The sequence below is a fragment of the Odocoileus virginianus genome, chromosome 1, assembly GCF_023699985.2.
Source record: "Odocoileus virginianus isolate 20LAN1187 ecotype Illinois chromosome 1, Ovbor_1.2, whole genome shotgun sequence".
Classification (NCBI taxonomy): Eukaryota; Metazoa; Chordata; class Mammalia; order Artiodactyla; family Cervidae; genus Odocoileus; species Odocoileus virginianus.
In genome coordinates, this window is record NC_069674.1 from 85340061 (window position 1) to 85359703 (window position 19643).

The 19643-nt window shown below is 36.7% G+C and overlaps 1 protein-coding gene across 19 annotated transcripts in view; it reads right to left on the reverse strand.

Annotated features, from left to right (window-relative positions):
* HDAC9 (histone deacetylase 9) overlaps positions 1–19643 on the reverse strand; it is a 972671-nt gene that overhangs the window by 159745 nt on the left and 793283 nt on the right. For 17 of the 19 annotated variants that reach the window (XM_070470395.1, XM_020901439.2, XM_070470453.1 and 14 more), the window contains 4 exons: positions 17922–17977; positions 17590–17677; positions 11930–12049; positions 11521–11618 (listed from right to left, as the gene is read on the reverse strand). In XM_070470395.1, coding sequence (XP_070326496.1) covers positions 11521–11618; positions 11930–12049; positions 17590–17677; positions 17922–17977 — 362 coding nt within the window. Of the gene's footprint in view, positions 1–11520; positions 11619–11929; positions 12050–15808; positions 15996–17589; positions 17678–17921; positions 17978–19643 lie in introns of those variants that run through there. The other 2 variants (XR_011488684.1, XM_070470510.1) reach the window with 2 other exon arrangements.

The following is a 19643-nucleotide window of genomic DNA, read 5'->3' on the forward strand; positions in this document are numbered from 1 at the left end:
AATATAGCTACTCTCTTAATTAGTCCTTATTAGTTGAAAAACTGTATAATTGCTACACAAATTCCTGGAAATTTCTGGATTTAAAACTGTTCTAAGTCAGAAGGGAAAATGTTGTCTTAAAATTTTTACAGCTCATCTTTCAAAATAATAAGAAAGACTATCTTGCATTTGAACTATTTTAAATAGCTCTTCACAAAAGAGAATACAATTCACATTTCAAAACTTCAAGTACTTCAAGATACTTTCTGGACATTTATTTTTTACCTGAGTTCTATACTGTCTAATAATATCATATCTCTTTGATGCTCAACTCAAAAATGAAGTTTGCAAGTTTCCCAAGGAAGACAGGTGTGCATAAGATCAATTTACTCCCAAGGTCAAAGAGCAAAATTCTAAGGGTATCTAGAGACACACACCTATAGAAATTGTAATTTTTTGATGAAAATTGGTACAATATGTTGCACAGATGAAAGAGGAAAAATGTTCTTAAACTATACTTACTGCTGAAACTAAAGAGCAGATACAGCTGACAGCTTTCTAAAATTTATTCCTATGGATCTTTTTCTCCTGACCTGTTCTGATAAAACTTTTTGAAACAGTTCTACATGCAGAATATAAAGAACAGAATCTGGACAATGAATAAAACTGTAGGTCACTCCAACAGTAATTTCGTATGTATTGCTCTTCATTGAAATAAAATATCAATAGATGAAAATCATTACTGCTTTGTTCCCGAGATTGACTGACAAGTTCAGATTTGAAGTCCACATCTTCTTTATTAGCCAAGTCTTTCAGAAAAGGAAAATGTGGGCTTGATTTGTGAGCTATGATAAATGGTCTGGGAAAGATGGTAGTAGGGCCAATTTGATATGTACAGTATTTCATATTGGCAAATTGTTTCAAGAAATTCCACCCTCTTTCCCAAAATGTCTTCAACATCCTTGGGAAAATACATACTATCATGAGCATAATATATTTGGTTGTCATTAGCAATTGAAAATCCATTTGAAGACTGGGAAGCATCAACCACAGTTCTTATAGACAAAATAAGGCCCCAAATCAATTCTGCAGTATTATGATTTTTAGATGACAACAAATCATTTTTTATTTCAAAGTTGGATCTAAGTGTTCATTTATCCATCTATTAAAATTTAATTTGGGTTTTCTCAAGTTCAATCACATACCCATTTCAAAAAAGTCTAAATATGTAAATAATGAAAAAATATTTTAATAAAAAAGGAAAAAATACATTCTCCACTGTAAACAGTCTGGTTATCAAAAAGAAGAAAAACTAAATGAGTTTTATTTGATAGGCTCTTAGTGTGGACATGAGGAAAGGCACAGAGAGAAGTGGTTTGGAATTAGTATATAATACAAAGGTAGTGAGAATCTAGGGATTATTCTCAATTTTAAAATAGTATTACCAATTTAGATGTGAAAGATAAATGCTGGATAGACTAAAATGCATTGGCAAAGAATTTCTCACTTTATTATTGTTCTGTAACCCCTACTCTTAACAGAGGAAGTGAAAGTGAAAGTTGCTCAGTTATGTCCAACTCTTTGCAACCCCACGAACTATACAGTCCCTGGAATTCTCTAGGCCAGAATACTGGAGTGAGTAGCCTTTCCCTTCTCCAGGGGATCTTCCCAATCCAGGAATCAAACCCAGGTCTCCAGCATTGCAGGCAGATTCTTTACTAACTGAGCTATCAGGGAAGCTTGACAGAGGAATTATGGTTTTTAGCTTAGGGCCAAGAAGTACTGTCTCTATACTCACAGTTTTTGACACCTAATACCTGATCTCCATTAACCAGCTATGTGATGTCAGGAAACCTACCAAAATTCAAAGGGGACTTGGTGTCCCCATCTGGTAACTGGCAGCACTTAATTCAACAACTTGGAAAGCTGAAAAGAAATAAGCAACTAATATTAAGTCCTCAATGAATGTTCTATGTTACTATGTTATTATCATTATGTTATAATAGTTTTATTTTTCATTCTCTCAGCAATAACTTCACTAAAATATGATGAAAATAAGAACAATAACAGTAAAATATGTACTTAGTTGTCATTACCAACAGAAGAGGACAGAAATACTTACTAAGATACTCTCTCATTTCTCAGAATCATGCAAACTCTAACTTTTAATCTCTGCATATGACAAGACCATTTAGAAGTCAGTGCTCTAAAACTAGTTAGAGCAGTAATGTTGTGTTTGACAAAATAAGGGAAAATAAAATATTGTACTTATTTATATGCCCTGCCCCAAATGATCTACTATCATTCCATGGTAAATTCAACCACTAGTTGTGCTAACTAGTTGTCTGAGGAATAGCTGCTCTGTGAATATGACAAGTAAGGGCTCCATTCTCTGCTCTCAAGTTAAATGCATATTTTTCTATTTTTGCCACAAAAGGGGAAGAAATCATAGTAAGCTCTATGTTAAAGACGCTGCATCTGGAACAGAATTGACAATGTAACTGATGAACTGAGAATAGATATGCTATCTAGTCAAGTTTCAAATCACAATTTTGTATTAATGGATTTTAAATTTGCTTATATCACTAAAGCAAACTGGTGCAAACAGGCTGTTTTGACTCTTCATATACGCTCACCTGATTCAGCATCTTTGACTATGCAACAAATATGCTATTTTTTAAACATTCTATTGGTTATTTGGTCAAAGTGTTTTACCAAAGGTTATATTTGCAAATAAATAAGCAGGGTGATAATATAGAGCCTTGACATACTCCTTTTCCTATTTGGAATCAGTCTGTTGTTCCATGTCCAGTTCTAACTGTTGCTTCATGACCTGCATACAGGTTTCTCAAGAGGCAGGTCAGGTGGTCTGGTATTCCCATCCCTTTCAGAATTTTCCACAGTTTGTTGTGATCCACACAGTCAAAGGCTTTGGCATAGTCAATAAAGCAGAAGTAGATGTTTTTCTGGAACTCTCTTGCTTTTTCGATGATCTAGCAGATGTTGGCAATTTGATCTCTTGTCCCTCTGCCTTTTCTAAAGCCAGCTTGAACATCTGGAAGTTCATGGTTCACATATTGCTGAAGCCTGGCTTGGAGAATTTTGAATATTACTTTACTAGCATGTGAAATGAGTGCAATTGTGCAGTAGTTTGAGCATTCTTTGGCATTGACTTTCTTTGGGATTGGAATGAAAACTGACCATTTCCAGTCCTGTGCCATTGCTGAGTTTTCCAAATTTGCTGGCATGTTGAGTGCAGCACTTTCACAGCATCATTTCTTAGGATTTGAAACAGTTCAACTAGAATTCCGTCACCTCCACTAGCTTTGTTCATAGTGATGCTTCCTAAGGCCCACTTGACTTCAGAATTGCAGGATGTCTGGCTTTAGGTAAGTGATCACACCATCGTGATTATCTGGGTCATGAAGCTCTTTTTTGTATAGTTCTTCTGTGTATTCTTGCCAACTCTTCCTAATACCCCCTGCTTCTGTTAGGTCCCTGCTTCTCTTAGGTCCCTACCATTTCTGTCCTTTATTGTGCCCATCTTTGCATGAAATGTTCCCTTTGTATCTCTAATTGTCATCCTGCTTATTTAACCTATATGCAGAGTACATCATAAGTAACACTGGGCTGAAGAAAGCACAAGCTGGAATCAAGACTGCCGGGAGAAATATCAATAACCTCAGATATGCAGATGACACCACCCTTTTGGCACAAAGTGAAGAAGAACTAAAGAGCCTCTGATAAAAGTGAAAGAGGAGAGTGAAAAAGTTGCTTAAAGCTCAACATTCAGAAAACTAAGATCATGGCATCCGGTCCCATCACTTCATGGCAAATAGATGCGGAAACAGTGGCTGACTTTATTTTTCTGGGCTCCAAAATCACTGCAGATGGTGACTGCAGCCATGAAATTAAAACAGGCTTGCTCCTTGGAAGAAAAGTTATGACCAACCTTGACAGCGTATTAAAAAGCTGACACATTATTTTTCTGACAAACGTGTGTCTAGCCAAGGCTATGGCTTTTCCAGTAGTCATGTATGGATGTGAGAGTTGAACTATAAAGAAAGCTGAGCACCAAAGTATTGATGCTTTTGAACTGTGGTGTTGGAGAAGACTTCTTGAGAGTCCCTTGGACTGCATGGAAATCCAATCAGTCCATCCTAAGGGAAATCAGTCCTGAATGTTCACTGGAAGGACTGACGTTGTAGCTGAAACTCCAATAGACTGGCCACCTGATGCGAAAAACTGACTCACTGGAAAAGTCCCTGATGCTGGGAAAGATTGAAAGCAGGAGGTGAAGAGGACGACAGAGGATGAGATGGTTGGATGGCATCACTGACTCAGTGGACACGTGATGTGTTTGAGCAAGCTCTGGGAGTTGGTGATGGACAGGGGAGCCTGGAGTGGTGCACTTCATGGGGTCACAAAGAGTTGGACAAGACTGAGGGATTGAACTGAACTTTACAATAAAAATAACAACACATACTCAATATGTATTTTCTAGATTAGGTAACTCGCTCCTTTCCTCATTTTCAGTTAGCATTCTGACAATCTGGTGAAGCAGAATCATCCTGGGTAGCAGTTTTCCCCCAAAGGTAAACATGCCTGAAAGTTGATGTTTATAGACCTTTTATATTTGGAAATTCTTACCATTAACAAATATTAACTATGGTAGCTACAGAGTATAAACACATTGGCTTGGAGATATGTAATTTTTTAAAAATCATAACTTTTTAAGTTTGCATCTAAGGAACCCAAATCAATAGATCTAAGTTACTCTTTTAGCTCTTCTTCAGTGGGTGCCAAATGAGACATTTGCTATTTCATCAATACCTTCTAAATGTAAAGGGCCTGTATTTATTTTTTGCAATTAAAAATCCACACGGAAACCATCATCCATTTACTCATTCATTCATCTATTTATCTATCCAATATCCAGTAAAATATACATAATTTGAAGGACTTTTTCTTCTACATCAGTAATTGCTACTCAATTTTTTAAACACATGTAGACGTCTTCTCACTGGATTCAATCAGAAGTGTGAGATACATATTATCTCTTGCCCACTATGCACAAACTACTAATATTGTTAAAATTACCATACTATGTTAGGTAATCTACAAAGTCAATGCAATTTCTATCAAAATACCAATGGCATTTCTCATAGAACAAGAAAAAAAAGAGTTTAAATTTGTATGGAAATACAAAAGAGCCTGAACATTAAAAAAAAAAAAAAAAAAAAAACTTGCAACAGAACAGAGCTGGAAGAATCACTCTCCCTGACTTCAGACTATACTAAAAGCTACAGTAAACAAAACAGTATGGCACTGGCACAGTAAGACAGAGAACAGAACAGAACAGACCAGAAATAAACCCACACACTTACAGTCTATTTATCCATAACATGACAAAGGAGGCAAGAATATACAAAGGAGAAAGGACAGTCTCTTCAATAAGTAGTGCTGGGAAGACTGGACAACTACATATAAAAGAATGAGGATCAGAATAGCCTCTAACACCATTTACAAAAATAAGTTCAAAATGGACTAAAGACCTAAATGTAAAATGAGAAACCACAAAACTCCCAGAGGAAAACACAAGCATATTATGCTGAGACATAAATCATAACAATTTTTTAGATATATCTCCTAAAGCAAAGGAAATAAAAGCAAAATAAGCAAAAGGGACCTAACTAAACTTAAAAACTTTTGTACAACAAAGAAAACCTCTGACAAAATGAACAGAAAACTAACTGAATGGGAGAAAATATTTGCAAATGATATGACCAATAAGGGGTTAATATCCTATACACACACACACACACACACACACACACACATATATATATATAGTTCATACAATTCAACATCAAAAACCCAAATAACCTGGTTAAAAAATGGGCAGAAGAATTGAGTAGATATTTTTCCAAAGAGGAAATAAAGATGGCCAACAGACCTTGAGCGTGGAAAGATGCTCAACATTGCTAATCATCAGAGAAATGCAAATCAAAACTAAAATGAGTATCACCTCACACTTGTCAGAATGGCTATCATTTGAAAGAACACAAATAACAAATGTTGGCAAGAACGTGGAGTAAAGGGAATGCTCCTGCACTGCTGGAATATAAATTGGTTCATCCACTGTGGAACACATTATGAAAGTTTCTCAAAAAATTAAAACTACAATTATCTTATGACCCAGGTTTCCCTGCTGGCTTAGCAGTATAGAATCTGCCCACAATGCAGGAGATACGGGTTTGATCCCTGGGTCAGGGAGCTATCCTGGAGAAGGAAATGGCAAGCCACTCCAGAATTCTTGCCAAGAAAATGCCATGGACAGAGAAGCCTGGTGGTTGCAAAGGGTCAAAAATGACTGAGCATGCAAGCATACATACATACACCATATGACCCAGAAATTTCACTCATGGGTATACAGCCAAAAAATCCCAAAACACTAATTCAAAAAGATATAGGTACCCCAGTGTTCACAGCAACATTATTTACACTGCCAAGATATGGAAGCAACAGAAGCTCCCATCAATGGATGAAGGAATAAAGAAGATGTGGTATATGTACACAATGTAATAGGAGTTAGAAAAGAATAAGTTTGCCATTTGCAGCAACATGGTTGGACCTGGAGAACATTATGCTAGGTGAAATATGTCTGACAGAGAAAGACAAATATTGTATGACATAACTTATATGTGGAATCTAAAAACACTATAAACTAGTGAATATAACCAAAAAGAAGCAAACTCACAGAGAACAAACTAGTGGTTACCAGGAGACAGAGGGAAGGGGGGCGATTTAGAGGTAGGGAATTAAGAGGTACTAATTATTATATACAGGGCTTCCCTGATAGCTCAGTTGGTAAAGAATCCGCCTGCAATGTGGGAGACCTGGGTTCTATCCTGGGTTGGGAATATCCCCTGGAGAAGGGAAAAGTTACCCACTCCAGTCTTCTGCCTGGAGAATTCCATGGACAGCCCATGGGGTCGCAGAGTCAGACACGACTGAGCGCCTTTCACTCACTTCACTTAATTATTATATACAGAGTAAGTTACATGGATATACTGTAAAACAAAGGGAACACAGCCACCATTTTGTAATAACTATAGAGTATAACATTTAAAGCTGTGAATCACTATACTGTGCACCTATAACTTATATGTTAATAATATTGTATGAAAATAAATAAATGGTCTTATACAGATAACCACTTGAACATTTACATAACTCTTAAAGAATTAATTTTTAGAAAAAAAATGTGTACTGTGCTTATTTAGTGATTACGTATAAGAAAGAACTATTGCAACAGTCTTTTGAAGTGACTGGAACAGAAGTTGATAAGCAGGCATTCAGAAAATATTTGTTGAACAAAGAGAAGACATTTGAAATTGCTATAAGCAAATGAATGGGTGTTCAGAGTTCTTATAAAGCATACTCCTTGAGGGACCAAGAGATAGTTAGATTTCATGCAGCTCTCTCGGGGGTTTCCAATGTTTCTACTGTAGTATATCATTCTGCCTTCTTTTCTGAATTATTATTTATCTATTAATTGATTTACTCAGCCAGAATTACTGAATTGCCATGCTGTGTACTAGGGATTTGTGACTCAGGTCATGGGGAGAAGGTCTTATATTACAGTATAAGTTCACTATGCTTTATCATACCTCAGTCTTTTAACTTAGGAACAACAGAAAAGAGCAGCAGTGCGGTGGGATAGAAAGACTATAGATTTTAGAACCACATCACAGCCCTTCCGTAAGACATAGCCATGATGTCCATAAAATCTATAATCGAGAACCTGCCATGTAAGATCTTAATATAAATACCCATAATTATTTAATAAAAAAATAACCTTAGAAATGCATTTTAGCTGAACATAAAAGATACTTGATATCACTGAAGATTTTAAAAACTTGTGAGAAATCTGAAGCATCAGTTCAGTTCTGCAGTTCAGTTGTTCAGTTGTGCCCAACTCTTTGCAACCCCATGGACTGCAGCACGCCAGGCATCCCTGATCATCACCAACTCCCAGAGTTTACTCAAATTCATGTCCATTGAGTCGGTGATGCCATCAAACCATCTCATCCTCTGTCATCCCCTGCTCCTCCCACATCCTACAGTTATTCAGAGATGAATGGTATTAATAACTGCATAGAATACTAGCTATCTGAACCAGATATGAAATGTTAAATATTCTATTACATTTTTAAAACTATCTTGAAAACTTAGAGCAAAAAAGAAAATGTTCAATTTGTCTGCAATTTTCTTTTTGCCACAGAAAAAAAACAACACACAATAGAGACCACAAAGGCAATATGTATGGAGATTCTAGCTGTTAAAATAAGCAGCTACCTTATACTCTATCATAGACAGAGTTTCAGAGAGACAGGCTTTTCTTCCAAAGATACTTATCACAGTCCAGAAACAATTAAAACTTTAGAAAAAAGACAAGACATCATTTATTTCCTCCCCACTTCTTTATTTCACATCCACACACAGATGTCAGAAAGCTCTTCACTTTCAATACTTAGAAAATGGATTATATTAAGAAGGATATGCTTATTATACTACACTGAAATGTATCTGGAGGCCACACTAGTGCCCCAAATTAGAAAGGAATATATATATAGATAAATAGATAGACAGATAAGAGAAAGAGAGAGAGAGATGGGCACTCTTTGTCTGCAAAAGCCTTTATGAAGATGACCTGCACATCTGCCATGCAATCTCACCCTCACGTTCGAGCCCACAGAACAAGATCATTTCATAACTCCATGCTTTCACAGCCTATTCTCTCTGGCTAGTAGGAATCCTCTTAGTCCAATTCTTTTACCCCTTGAAAACTACCACTCATTTTGAAAACCCAAGTGGAATAATACCTGAAAGCTTCCCGGCACCTTTCAGAAAGAATTCATCACTTCACCCTCTCTATGTCTAAGGACGTCTATTCTCTAGAGCAGTAAGCACCACTTTCATCACGTTCCCTAAGAGCACACCAGCTCCAAATTCCAAGTGCTCATCACTGTCCCTGGCATGTACTATGTGTTCAATGAATATCTTTTTAATTAAGGACTTAGTTTCTTAAGTCCTCCAAGGACAGTTTACAAGTATTTCTAGTTATACAAATTCAGCAGCAAGCAGAAATGGTATAGTTCAAAATTAATAGACTTATTATGGATTAAATCTGGTTCTTAAATAACTATAAACATCAAAGTCACAATTTTACATTTCTGTAGCAGAGCTAAATAATGTGGCCTCTCCTCTAATTAAGCCTGGATATGGTGACCACACTGGGAAGTTCAGAGAAGTTTGCTAAAATAAAGTGTTCACATTCCAGGCAAAGGGAAGGTGCTATCATCAGGATATTCAGATGCTTTTAGAAGCACTTGATTCAATCACCATTTCAATCAAAAATCAAAAATGTACACTTAATATCAAACCAGTCAATCCTAAAGGAAATCAACCCTGATTATCCATTGGAAGGACTGATGCTGAAGCTGAAGCTCCAATACTTTGGCCACCTGATGCAGAGTCAACTCACTGGAAAAGACCCTGAGGCTGAACAAGAGTGAGGGTCAGAGGAAAATGGGGTGACAGAGAATGAGATGGTTGGATGGCATCAGCGATTCAATGGACATGAGTTTGAGCAAACTCTGGGACATAGTGAAGGACAGGGAAGCCTGGTGTGCTGCAGTCCATGGGGTCATAAAGAGTTAGAGATAACTTAGCAACTGAACAACACTTATTAATGAAATTGTTGTGTTCAAAGGGGCTTTAAAAAAAAAAACAACTCATCTACTGTTAACTTTGTCATGGGAAAATAAGTACAAAATAGCAATTATCCTTTCATGCTGTGAATACTTGATCTGTTCTTATGTAAAGCTATAGTACCACAAATAGTATTATGATAATAAAAAACTAATAGCTCTGTTACAGACCAATGAATATAATCACATACTAATATTGAGAACTTAATGTATGTATCATGTAAGTTACCAAGTCAACTTGATAAACAGACAAATTCATATGTGAAGTAATATAGAAGTCTATTATTCCATTAAAATTTCTTTAAAATATTAACAGTGCTTGTTAAGTTGCAAATATAGGCAAAAATCATTTATAATACTGAAACCCTTATAGTTTTTAATGTATGTTTTTAGTTTTCCTACTAATAAACACAAGATATCTTCACAGACAATCCAAGTCAAAGTAAATAAACTTATCTCACCTATTTTTCTATAAATAGTACAGATATATGAGTGTATATTTTTGCAGAATGTAAATCTGAAATAGAAGTAGAATTTTCCTCAAATATCAACACAAATATATTTATTTTAATGCATATCCTTATAAATAGCAATTTCCTATCATTTTTCCTGAGGATATTTTCAAATGAAAAGTGACTTTCAAATGAAAAATTGAAGTATGCATGATACACAGGCCAACTTCTGTGTATTGGTATATTTCTGCAACAATACACAGAAACCCATCAAAACTTCACTGATTAAAAACTTTTCCTATGTATTTAGGATACATTATCAACAGGATTTTTCCCTTGGGAATTTATATATAAATGTTAAATTAGGAAAAAAAGAATGGGTCAAAAATTTCTTATCATGCACCTGTTTGCTTACAAATAAACAAAACACCTCAAACCCAGCAGTACCAACAAGTTAAAATCTAAAACCTTGCAAGTGAAGGATATATTAACATAATCTGATATTCTTCCTTAAAAGGGACCTTACTAAAGACTGAAAAAAAATTTAATACCAGAGAATAAATGACTTAAAAACTATATCCAAAACAAAAACTTTTAATTTGTTGTATTTCTTGTTTCAACTACTTTTTAAAGTTCTTTGGGCAAAAAAAAAGTATAATGCAAAATGTATATATTAATAAATACTTGAATTACTGCCTACATTTTCTAAAGAAATTGGAAACAACCAATTAATCTACTGGCGTTTTAATGTGAGGGAAAACACACATATTATGAAGGAAATGGAACACTCAAGCATGGAATAATACTGCCTAAGCCAACGTTCCTTGGAACTAAGAATGCCAAGAGTTGCCATGTGCAAAAATCTGTGCAAAAAATTCTATAGCCCAATGAAGCTTGGGAAATGCCTGTTCAAAAAAGTGAAATAGGTAGCGAAGGGCCTCCCAGAGCAGTCAATATGCTAATGTTCATTTTAAATCACATCATATGTTATAATAGGCAGAGTTTTCCAGAATTACTCAATAAAATTTTTTCCCTTTTTTTTTTTGGCACAAAGAGAGGAACATGCCTGGCCAGTGGTGAACATACCTGTATGACTACACCTAGGTCTTGATGTAACTTCTTTGGATACTCATATTCCTTGTCTTTGTAACAAAATTCAGGTCCCCCAAACCAAACATTTTTTTGGACCTCTGATATAACTGCTCTGTTAACCACTTTGCATTGGTCAGAAATTTACATTTCTCTTGCATTTCATCTTGTTTCAATGGACATTTGTTTTCTAATGTTGCACTTTGAGAGAAAGAAGCACCAACCTGAATGCTTCAAGGTACTCAATATCTCCCATGGGGGGGTCAAGGCCACCTGTCCAGGCAATATTTATATTGTATCCTTCTCCAAGGCCTGTTCCAACCTAGGAAGAGAAAAACCACACCACAGTGGGCAGAGGAGAGCACAGGGAAGAAGCAAGAAGACAGGAAAACAAACACATGTGTGCTCTTGAAATAAACATCAAACAACATGTCAAATCAGTCCAACCTTGCTTGACAACCAGTGCTCTGGGTTATGCACTTGTTCTGCGCTGGTTCTTGGTCCCGTGGGACAATTCAGTAATCTCGTGTAATTTAAAACACCAGCAAAGGACAAGAAAATTAGGGGTAATCATGCAATGCAATTACCCGAAAGATACAAATAAAAGTGGGGCTCTAAAGAAATAAACCGAACCTCATTTGGGGCTCCACTGCCAGGGAAAAAGTTCCCTTCATCATAGCGATGGAGTGAAACATACAGGATGTTGGGGTCAGCATAAAAGGCTTGCTGTGTACCATTTCCATGGTGAACATCCTACAGGGAAAAGAAAACAGATGACAAATACAGTCACGTCTAACTCTGTGTGGAGACAACTTTCCTGATGTCTAGTTCCCTGTCTTTCTACCCCACCCTCCTTCTCATTTTCTGTCTTCTGTATCCCTCTTTCTTTCCCGTGTTCAGCTTGCTTCCACACCACCCCCCTTTACTTCCTGAACTTTCAGGCAAATTACCCTTTAATGCACTCATTTTTTAAACTGGCTTCTAAAAATCAGGAAACCACAGAGAACATGCCCTGGAGACTCCAGATGAGCAGTCATTGAGAAAGCCCAGTCCTTTGGTACAATTAGATATTTATACACCGGCCCTTTGTACTCTTTGCTTCAGTGATGGAATCTTGCATCCTGTTTTATGGAGGAATTTTATGACTTATTAACTGCCAACAGTTCATAACCCCTCAGGCTTAATTAACTAGCCTCATTGGCCTCTGAAGAAAGACTAATGTTTAAACTACAAACCAGTATTCTGCAGAAGGATCTATGGCTTACAGAGCATTTTCACAATTCTTGACAGAACACTAAACATACGTGTATGCATTGATTTGCCAAGTCCCACCATTAAGGTCAAAGGCTTTGCAACCAGCTGAGTAAATTGGCTTTCTTGAAGCGTTCAGTTCAGTTAGCAGTCCCTCAGCAGTTAGAATGACTTCAAAAGAGATGCCAGATGCAAAAAGGACTTCATACTTTATTTTGGTAAAATTGTGACGGCAAGAGTCGAAGACACAGGAGCATGAGCTCATTAGCTATTAAATCATTTGGGCCAAAAAAGAACTACGGCATGGGCCTTTATGCGATCTTGTCCAATCTGCCTAATTTTAATATTATATTATGGCTCTCTTCCCAGCCTCCTTCCTCCTCTTTTTTCTTTCCCTACACCATTCCTCCTTCCCACAGGAAAAAAGTCAGTTTCATCAAAATGAATGAAAAAAATTCTTATGGCATTCATATTCAATAGTGATACAAAACTTAATAGCTCTTTTTTCTAATTGTCTTATGATACAAACATGCTAGAACTGATACAAGATATGGGAAAAATAAAACTAATAGCATTTTTTAAATGTCCTTACTAAAACACCTCAAGCATTAAGAGTCTCAATTAATGTGGTTCCTAAATAGCTTCTGAACAAAATAAATTACTCTTAAAAGCAAATAACCTACATATTTGTATTTAATATAGTATTACTGCTATATGTATAACATATATAGTTTCAGGTTCTGTTACAAAAAATTTTTGGTTACTTGTAACTACCTACTTACACTGTACTGTATTTTGTATCAGTATGAATCACACTGTTTTCAACAATGCTTCCTAAAAATTTTGAGTCAGGTACCATATTAAACATCTCACATAGATTATTTGACATTTATGTGAGGTATATGGTATTATCCCTAATTTAAAAGGTAAGTAGACTGAGACTTGGAGAGTTTCAATAATTTTTCAAGACAAGGTCTTGAATCCACTTCTTACTCCTAAGGCCAAACTCATAACCATTATGCTGTTAATTTACAATTACATTCATTATCTCATTGATTCTCTTGGTAAAACTATGAAGTGAGACTGTTGGTCATCATTGCCCATTATTGAGGTTTATATAAGTTGTCTCCATTTCAACCTCCAGCCCAGAACTCCCTCACTAGACACCATCAAAACCTACATTTGGTGATTTATGAAAGCCTGAAGTTTCCTTGCCATCCACAGTGCAGACATACACTAATATACCTTCCCTCTTTCATACAGTACACATATCCAATTAAGGAATCATAGAATATTGGGGAAGATAGGTATCCTTCCAGAAACTTGTCTTGGCTAAAGGCATATACATATCAGGGGAAAAAAACAGCATACTGAAAAATATTAAATCTTGGATTTCAGGATGTTCAAAGGATAGGAAGGAGGAGATAGTAAAACGTTTCCTTTATGAGAACAGAAATGAAATAATTTAACCCACAATGTCTCAAATTTGTTAATGGATATCTAGAGGATGGACAAACAAAATACTCTGAAAAATAACACTGATAGAAAGCTTTGTTTCTATTACAAGATAGAATTTTCAGTCAGTGTTTTAAGAAAAATTGTGCTCTGGGCCTAGACATATCAACAGTTTGAAAACCAGTAAAATATTGTCTTGCTGTTGTAAAGGTTTATTTAAGACAGTCAAACACAAGATAATTTGTCTTAGATATAAAATCATTTGTTTTGAAAAACAGGTTGGGTGCTTATCATTGCATAAATTTCAAAACAAGAAATACAGTCTTGCCCACAGCACAATAAGGCCTCAACAGACACTATTCATTAAAATTTACAAATTCATTCTAAAAATACATGGATAATTCTTTACTCCATATTTATATTCAGAAAGCATTTAGAGATATAGGTAAATTCAAATGTGCCTTTTGTTTTGGGCAACAACTTATATTCAGCTTTCTCTGAAAACACACATACAAAGTGCCTACTGGTCAGGTATGATCTGAACACTTTTTCTCCATAGCAACAACATAAGACAATCATTGGTGATGATGAGGACTTGCTATAGTAAGAAAATGAACCAAATAACTCACAGCCTCAAAACAGATCTTGCATCTAAGATTTGCTGGAAAATACTAAAAAACCACTAGCTTACTAGTTAAAGATACACTGTGAAAATGTATTCTATGCAAGGATTTAGAGCCAATATGTTTTCACTACAATGTTAAAATAGCTCTGAATAAATTTATTCTATCAACTAATGTTATTACTTAAAATTATTTAGTACTGGCAATTCTTGGGTCAAGTTTGGTGCTTGACTGAAAATTGAATTCCCAAAAATATAAGGACATTTGAAGAATCCTTTTTAAAAACGAAAATAGCCTGAAATGTATTCTTTTCAACTGAAAGTCATATTACGTAAAAGCTACCTGAGTCATGCAGGCACATCCTAGGAGAGGTTCATGCTCTAACACAATGGCCAATCTCTTGCAAGCTGAAAAGCAAGTGCACCTTCTCCCTCTCCTTACCAAACTGAAGGTCTTTGGAACCTTCCCCAAAAGGAAAACTAGAAGGTTAAGCTCCCCAGATAAACCAGAAACCATCTCTGCCTAAAATATTCAACGTCTCTGAATTTCGCTGCAGACTCAAATAGAGGGTGAATTAGAGCTCTGGCTCTCTAATTAGTAGGCATCTAAAAATGACGAATCTAGCTGCTGGAACAATGGAGTGGCTCTGGCTTCTGTTGGCCCAAGAACTGGTGGAGCTGCGGTTCCTATCAGTTAGCTAAAGTCAGTGAGTTTGGATATGCAGGAATGAAGATCTTTTGTCACTGAAGCACCTTTACTTTTCCTCTGCTCTCTTGCAGAACAGACCTGTCAGCCAGGGAGAACGGGATGTCTCAGCGCCACGTGGCACTTTAAAACTTCCTTCTCAGCAGCTGGAAGAAACAGGGGAATTTCCTCAAAGTGTTCCTGCAGCTGCAGAATCTGGAAGACTTGAAAGCAAGAATATGCGGGCTGGTGGTGATCTCAGAGGCAACCCTTTGGAAAGAACCTCGTATGTTTAGAGAACATGAAACAAAACCTTCTCTTCTACTGCAGCCTGCTGGGAAATCAGCGTCCTTTATGTGGGATAATGGAGCAAATTCATAATCAAAGGCCAGTAAGCTTACAGGACACTCCTGGTAGCTACCAAGCAACTTATTTTATATATCATAGCAAATTATATCCCGCAAATCTTTTTATTTTATATGAAGGTACAAAAACAAAGCTTTACACACAAATCCTCTGAGGCATAAGATATCCATCCATCACCATCCAGGCATTTTAGCTTTCATGTCTATTGTACAGTCCATTGCTCTAGAGTCTGGATGTCACACGTGTGCTTTCAAAGAGGCTCTTAACAGTTATTATCTTCCTAGTAGTGGAGAGTCCTCAGAAAATAACACGAAGAAATTCTGAAAGACAGGGTGACAGTTTACCAATCTCTTTCCTGCATAATTTTGACAAATTTAGAATGTGTAGAAAGATTTTCCTCACAATCCTTGGTCTTCATCTGCTGCCCTTTCTTCAAGTTTTTAGCTTATCTTTCTAGCAGAACTTAAGTGTTTTAGAAGCATATTAAAATTATTTTGAAGATTTAGTATCTTATAAATCATGTAAGCCAATAATTATTCATTTTTTAAAATGTCATTTTGTATATACATGGGAAAATAGGAACTGATGTCCTCGTTTTTGTAAAATTTTAAGACCTCACTGCTGTAGTATATCTAGGCCTTCAACACGCTTCTTTAAAATGTTGAACTATGACCTACACTGAAACTTCAGCACGTTTGGAAAACACATGGAAAGCTGGGTTTCAATACTCTCAGCACCAGAGAACTTGTAGGAAGGCTACAGAGCAGTATGGGGGAAAAGATCCACTCCTTTGGAACGCCAGAAATGGTTATCAGCCTTTTATTCCTTTTTTACTTTAACTTGACTGTTTCTTCACAGGGCTTTGTTTGCTCTCTCCCCACCCTCTGGCAGGCCTGCCTAACTGAATCAGAGGACCAGGCGGTAAGGCCACGGCTTCCCAATAAGATTTAATTATGAGTGCAGATATGAACAAGATTTAGACTATTAAGCCTTGCACTTCAAAAAAACTTCTAACATATTTTGCCTTTAAATCTTTTATCACCTGCAAAAATTAATTAAGTGCAGATGCAGCAGGTTCGCTTTGGATGCCAGGGTTCATTTCCTGTCTATGCTTTGTCAGACAACCTATTACACCTCCTCGTGAACTGGAGGCAAACCGAAAACGGGGCTCATAAATCACCAGTCAGTTTTCTTTCGCCCTTTCCTGGGCTGGTCCTTTTGTATGGGGCAGATCTCCAGCTCATTATTCGTGAATCTACTATAGACAACATGCCAAGTGTCATCTGCATTTAAACAAACCATTTGTTAAACAAATTATAACTCTTATTGTGTAAGAATGCATCATGTTAAAAGGCAAGACTAATCGAATGCCTCTGACTCTTAATCATGCAGGGTTCCTGCCGGCAGTCATCCCAAACTGGCATACATGATCTGAGATCTTTTCAGAAAAAAAAAAAAAAAAAAAATGACACGCTGACTTGTTTTAATAATACCACTGTTGCACAACAAGCAACATGATTGCTAACCAGGGGAAGTGGCCAATTGGTTACCAAAGCAACAACATTCTTTCCAGCACATCTGACTATTTAAAGTCTATATTCTGCAGGGAAAAGTAAATTCAGGTTCTGTTGGGTTATTTTAACTGTGGAAGTATCAATTCATTTAAGGATCATAAAAGTTGCCCCGATCTGCGCCTTCTTCTCATTAAATTGCAGTTAACACCATGAAAGTGAAACGTGAATGTTTATGGTTTCAGAACTGCAATCCTGAATTTAATGAGTTTCCACATTCAAAGGAAACACACCCTTCAGTTGTTTGCAAGTGCTAAAAACAAGGCAACCTAACAGAGAAATACAAATTCAGTCCCTTTTATCTAGAGTCACTGAAAATGCAGCTCTGGCCAGGAATACATACCAGATCTACAATCAATATCTTGCTTATATTTAGTTGGTCTCTCAAGTATTTGGCGGTAATTGCAACTGAATTAAAAAAGCAGAACCCCCTGCGGAATAGAGAAGAACAGAGAAATAAGAAAGCAAATCAGCCAGGAAAACCATTATAAATAATGTTCAGAGCATTTTTTAAAATGCTATATGATCTCTGAAGCCATAAATCTGCTTCTGGGAGTACCTCGCAAGATTTCTCAGTCCATCTGCTAACAATTAGAGGCTTCAGAGACATGCATGGGGCAGGTGACCGCCAGGAACCGTGGCGCTGGGAGATGGCCAGCAGTCCTTGGTACTTACATGGCTGTGGATTCCTCAGCATGATGGCCTGGGGGCCTCACCACAGCAAATCCATTCTGTAGGAACAAGACAGATTTTCAGTGATCAGATAGGAGAGGACTGCTTAGATCTCCATGTACCAAGAGCATCAGGCACACACAAAGAGTGGAATCTACAAGAGGCTTCAGAAAAAGTTTTCGTGCCCCCAATACCATTTTGTAGAATGAACAGAAACAATACACGGATTATGTTTTCTCAGATCGTGTCTCAGATAGAAGGCTCCCACAGAGCCAGGGGAAGAACAGGGGTTTGGGAGTTGTACCAAGCAGACAAATGGCATATCAGCTATTATCCTAGTGTGATTCATTTTCAAGGACCAGTTCTTATTTAATGACACCAGCATCCGAGAGAGGGAGAACAAGTTCATTCTTGGTGCAGGTTTGGGTCAAAGTTCAGAAAGACCAGGGAAGATCCAAAGCGAAAATTCTTTAGCTGGACACCCTCAATGGTTATTTCCACTCCAATGTCAGCAAAATGATAAATTTACACTCACACACTCAAATACACACAAAAGAAACCCCAGAAAGGTGAAAAAGAACAATGGAAAGCCCATATTTCTTCCAGTCTATAAATTTAGCTTGGATGACTGCCAAGACTTGCAACTTTATTGGATTCCCTAAGTCAATTTCTAGCCCACATTCTGGAATTTTATAAAGAATTCCAGGGCTGAGTAGCAATCAGATCTATCCATGATCAAGGAATGCCTTAACCTCCAGATTAGCTGGAATGCATCACGGAAAGCTGAAGTAACTCCAGCATGAAGGCAGGCAACTATAAATCCTCGCAAAGCCAGCACGCTCAGAAAAGTTGGGTTACTTGACGCGAAAAAAAGAAATCATTTATCAGATGGTTCACACTACCTTTCACTTAACTATGACACAAGTAATATGCTCACAACAGAATGTTTCTTTAGTATACAATCCGAAAAATTTCAAATAATTTTAATATACCCCAGGGATATTTATTTCCAAATCTTACTACAAGCATAAAAATATTCCCAATAAAAATAATCTATTCCCACGAGCTTTAAATATACACAAATTTTTCTAGAACATAATAGTAGCTGACATACAAGGAGTTAATTCGCTACGTATTTTGATAGGTCTATTGTTATCCTTGTGTCAGTCGCTCAGTTGTGTCTGACTCTTTGTGACCCCATGGACTGTAATCCGCCAGGCTTCTCTGTCCATGGAATTCTCCAGGCAAGAATACTGGAGTGGGTAACCATTCCCTTTTCCAGGGGATCTTCCCGACTCAAGGATTGAACCTGGGTCTCCTAATTATACGCAGATTCTTTACCGCCTGAGCCACCAGGAAAGCCCCTACATAATGATAATCCCAGAAACAAATTAGAAGTCAGTAAGTTAACAATGCCAATTACAAATCTAGGAATAATGATAAACATGTTCTATATTCTTATTTTTAAGCAACTCACTATTTTTGTGGCTAAAAAGATTAGCAAAAAAGAAACTATTAGTGGACAACACAAGATAATAGGGAGCGGCTTTTAAGATTGTAGAGTGAAACTCTATAGAGTGCTACATGACTTCTGAGAATGAAGGATTAGATTATGTGCAATATACTTTATAGGGAAAACAGTAGTTAGGGTGAAAATAACAACAAATATAATATAAGGTAATATAACTAGCATGTAGCAGAATTTTATAATTAGGTTAATATTAA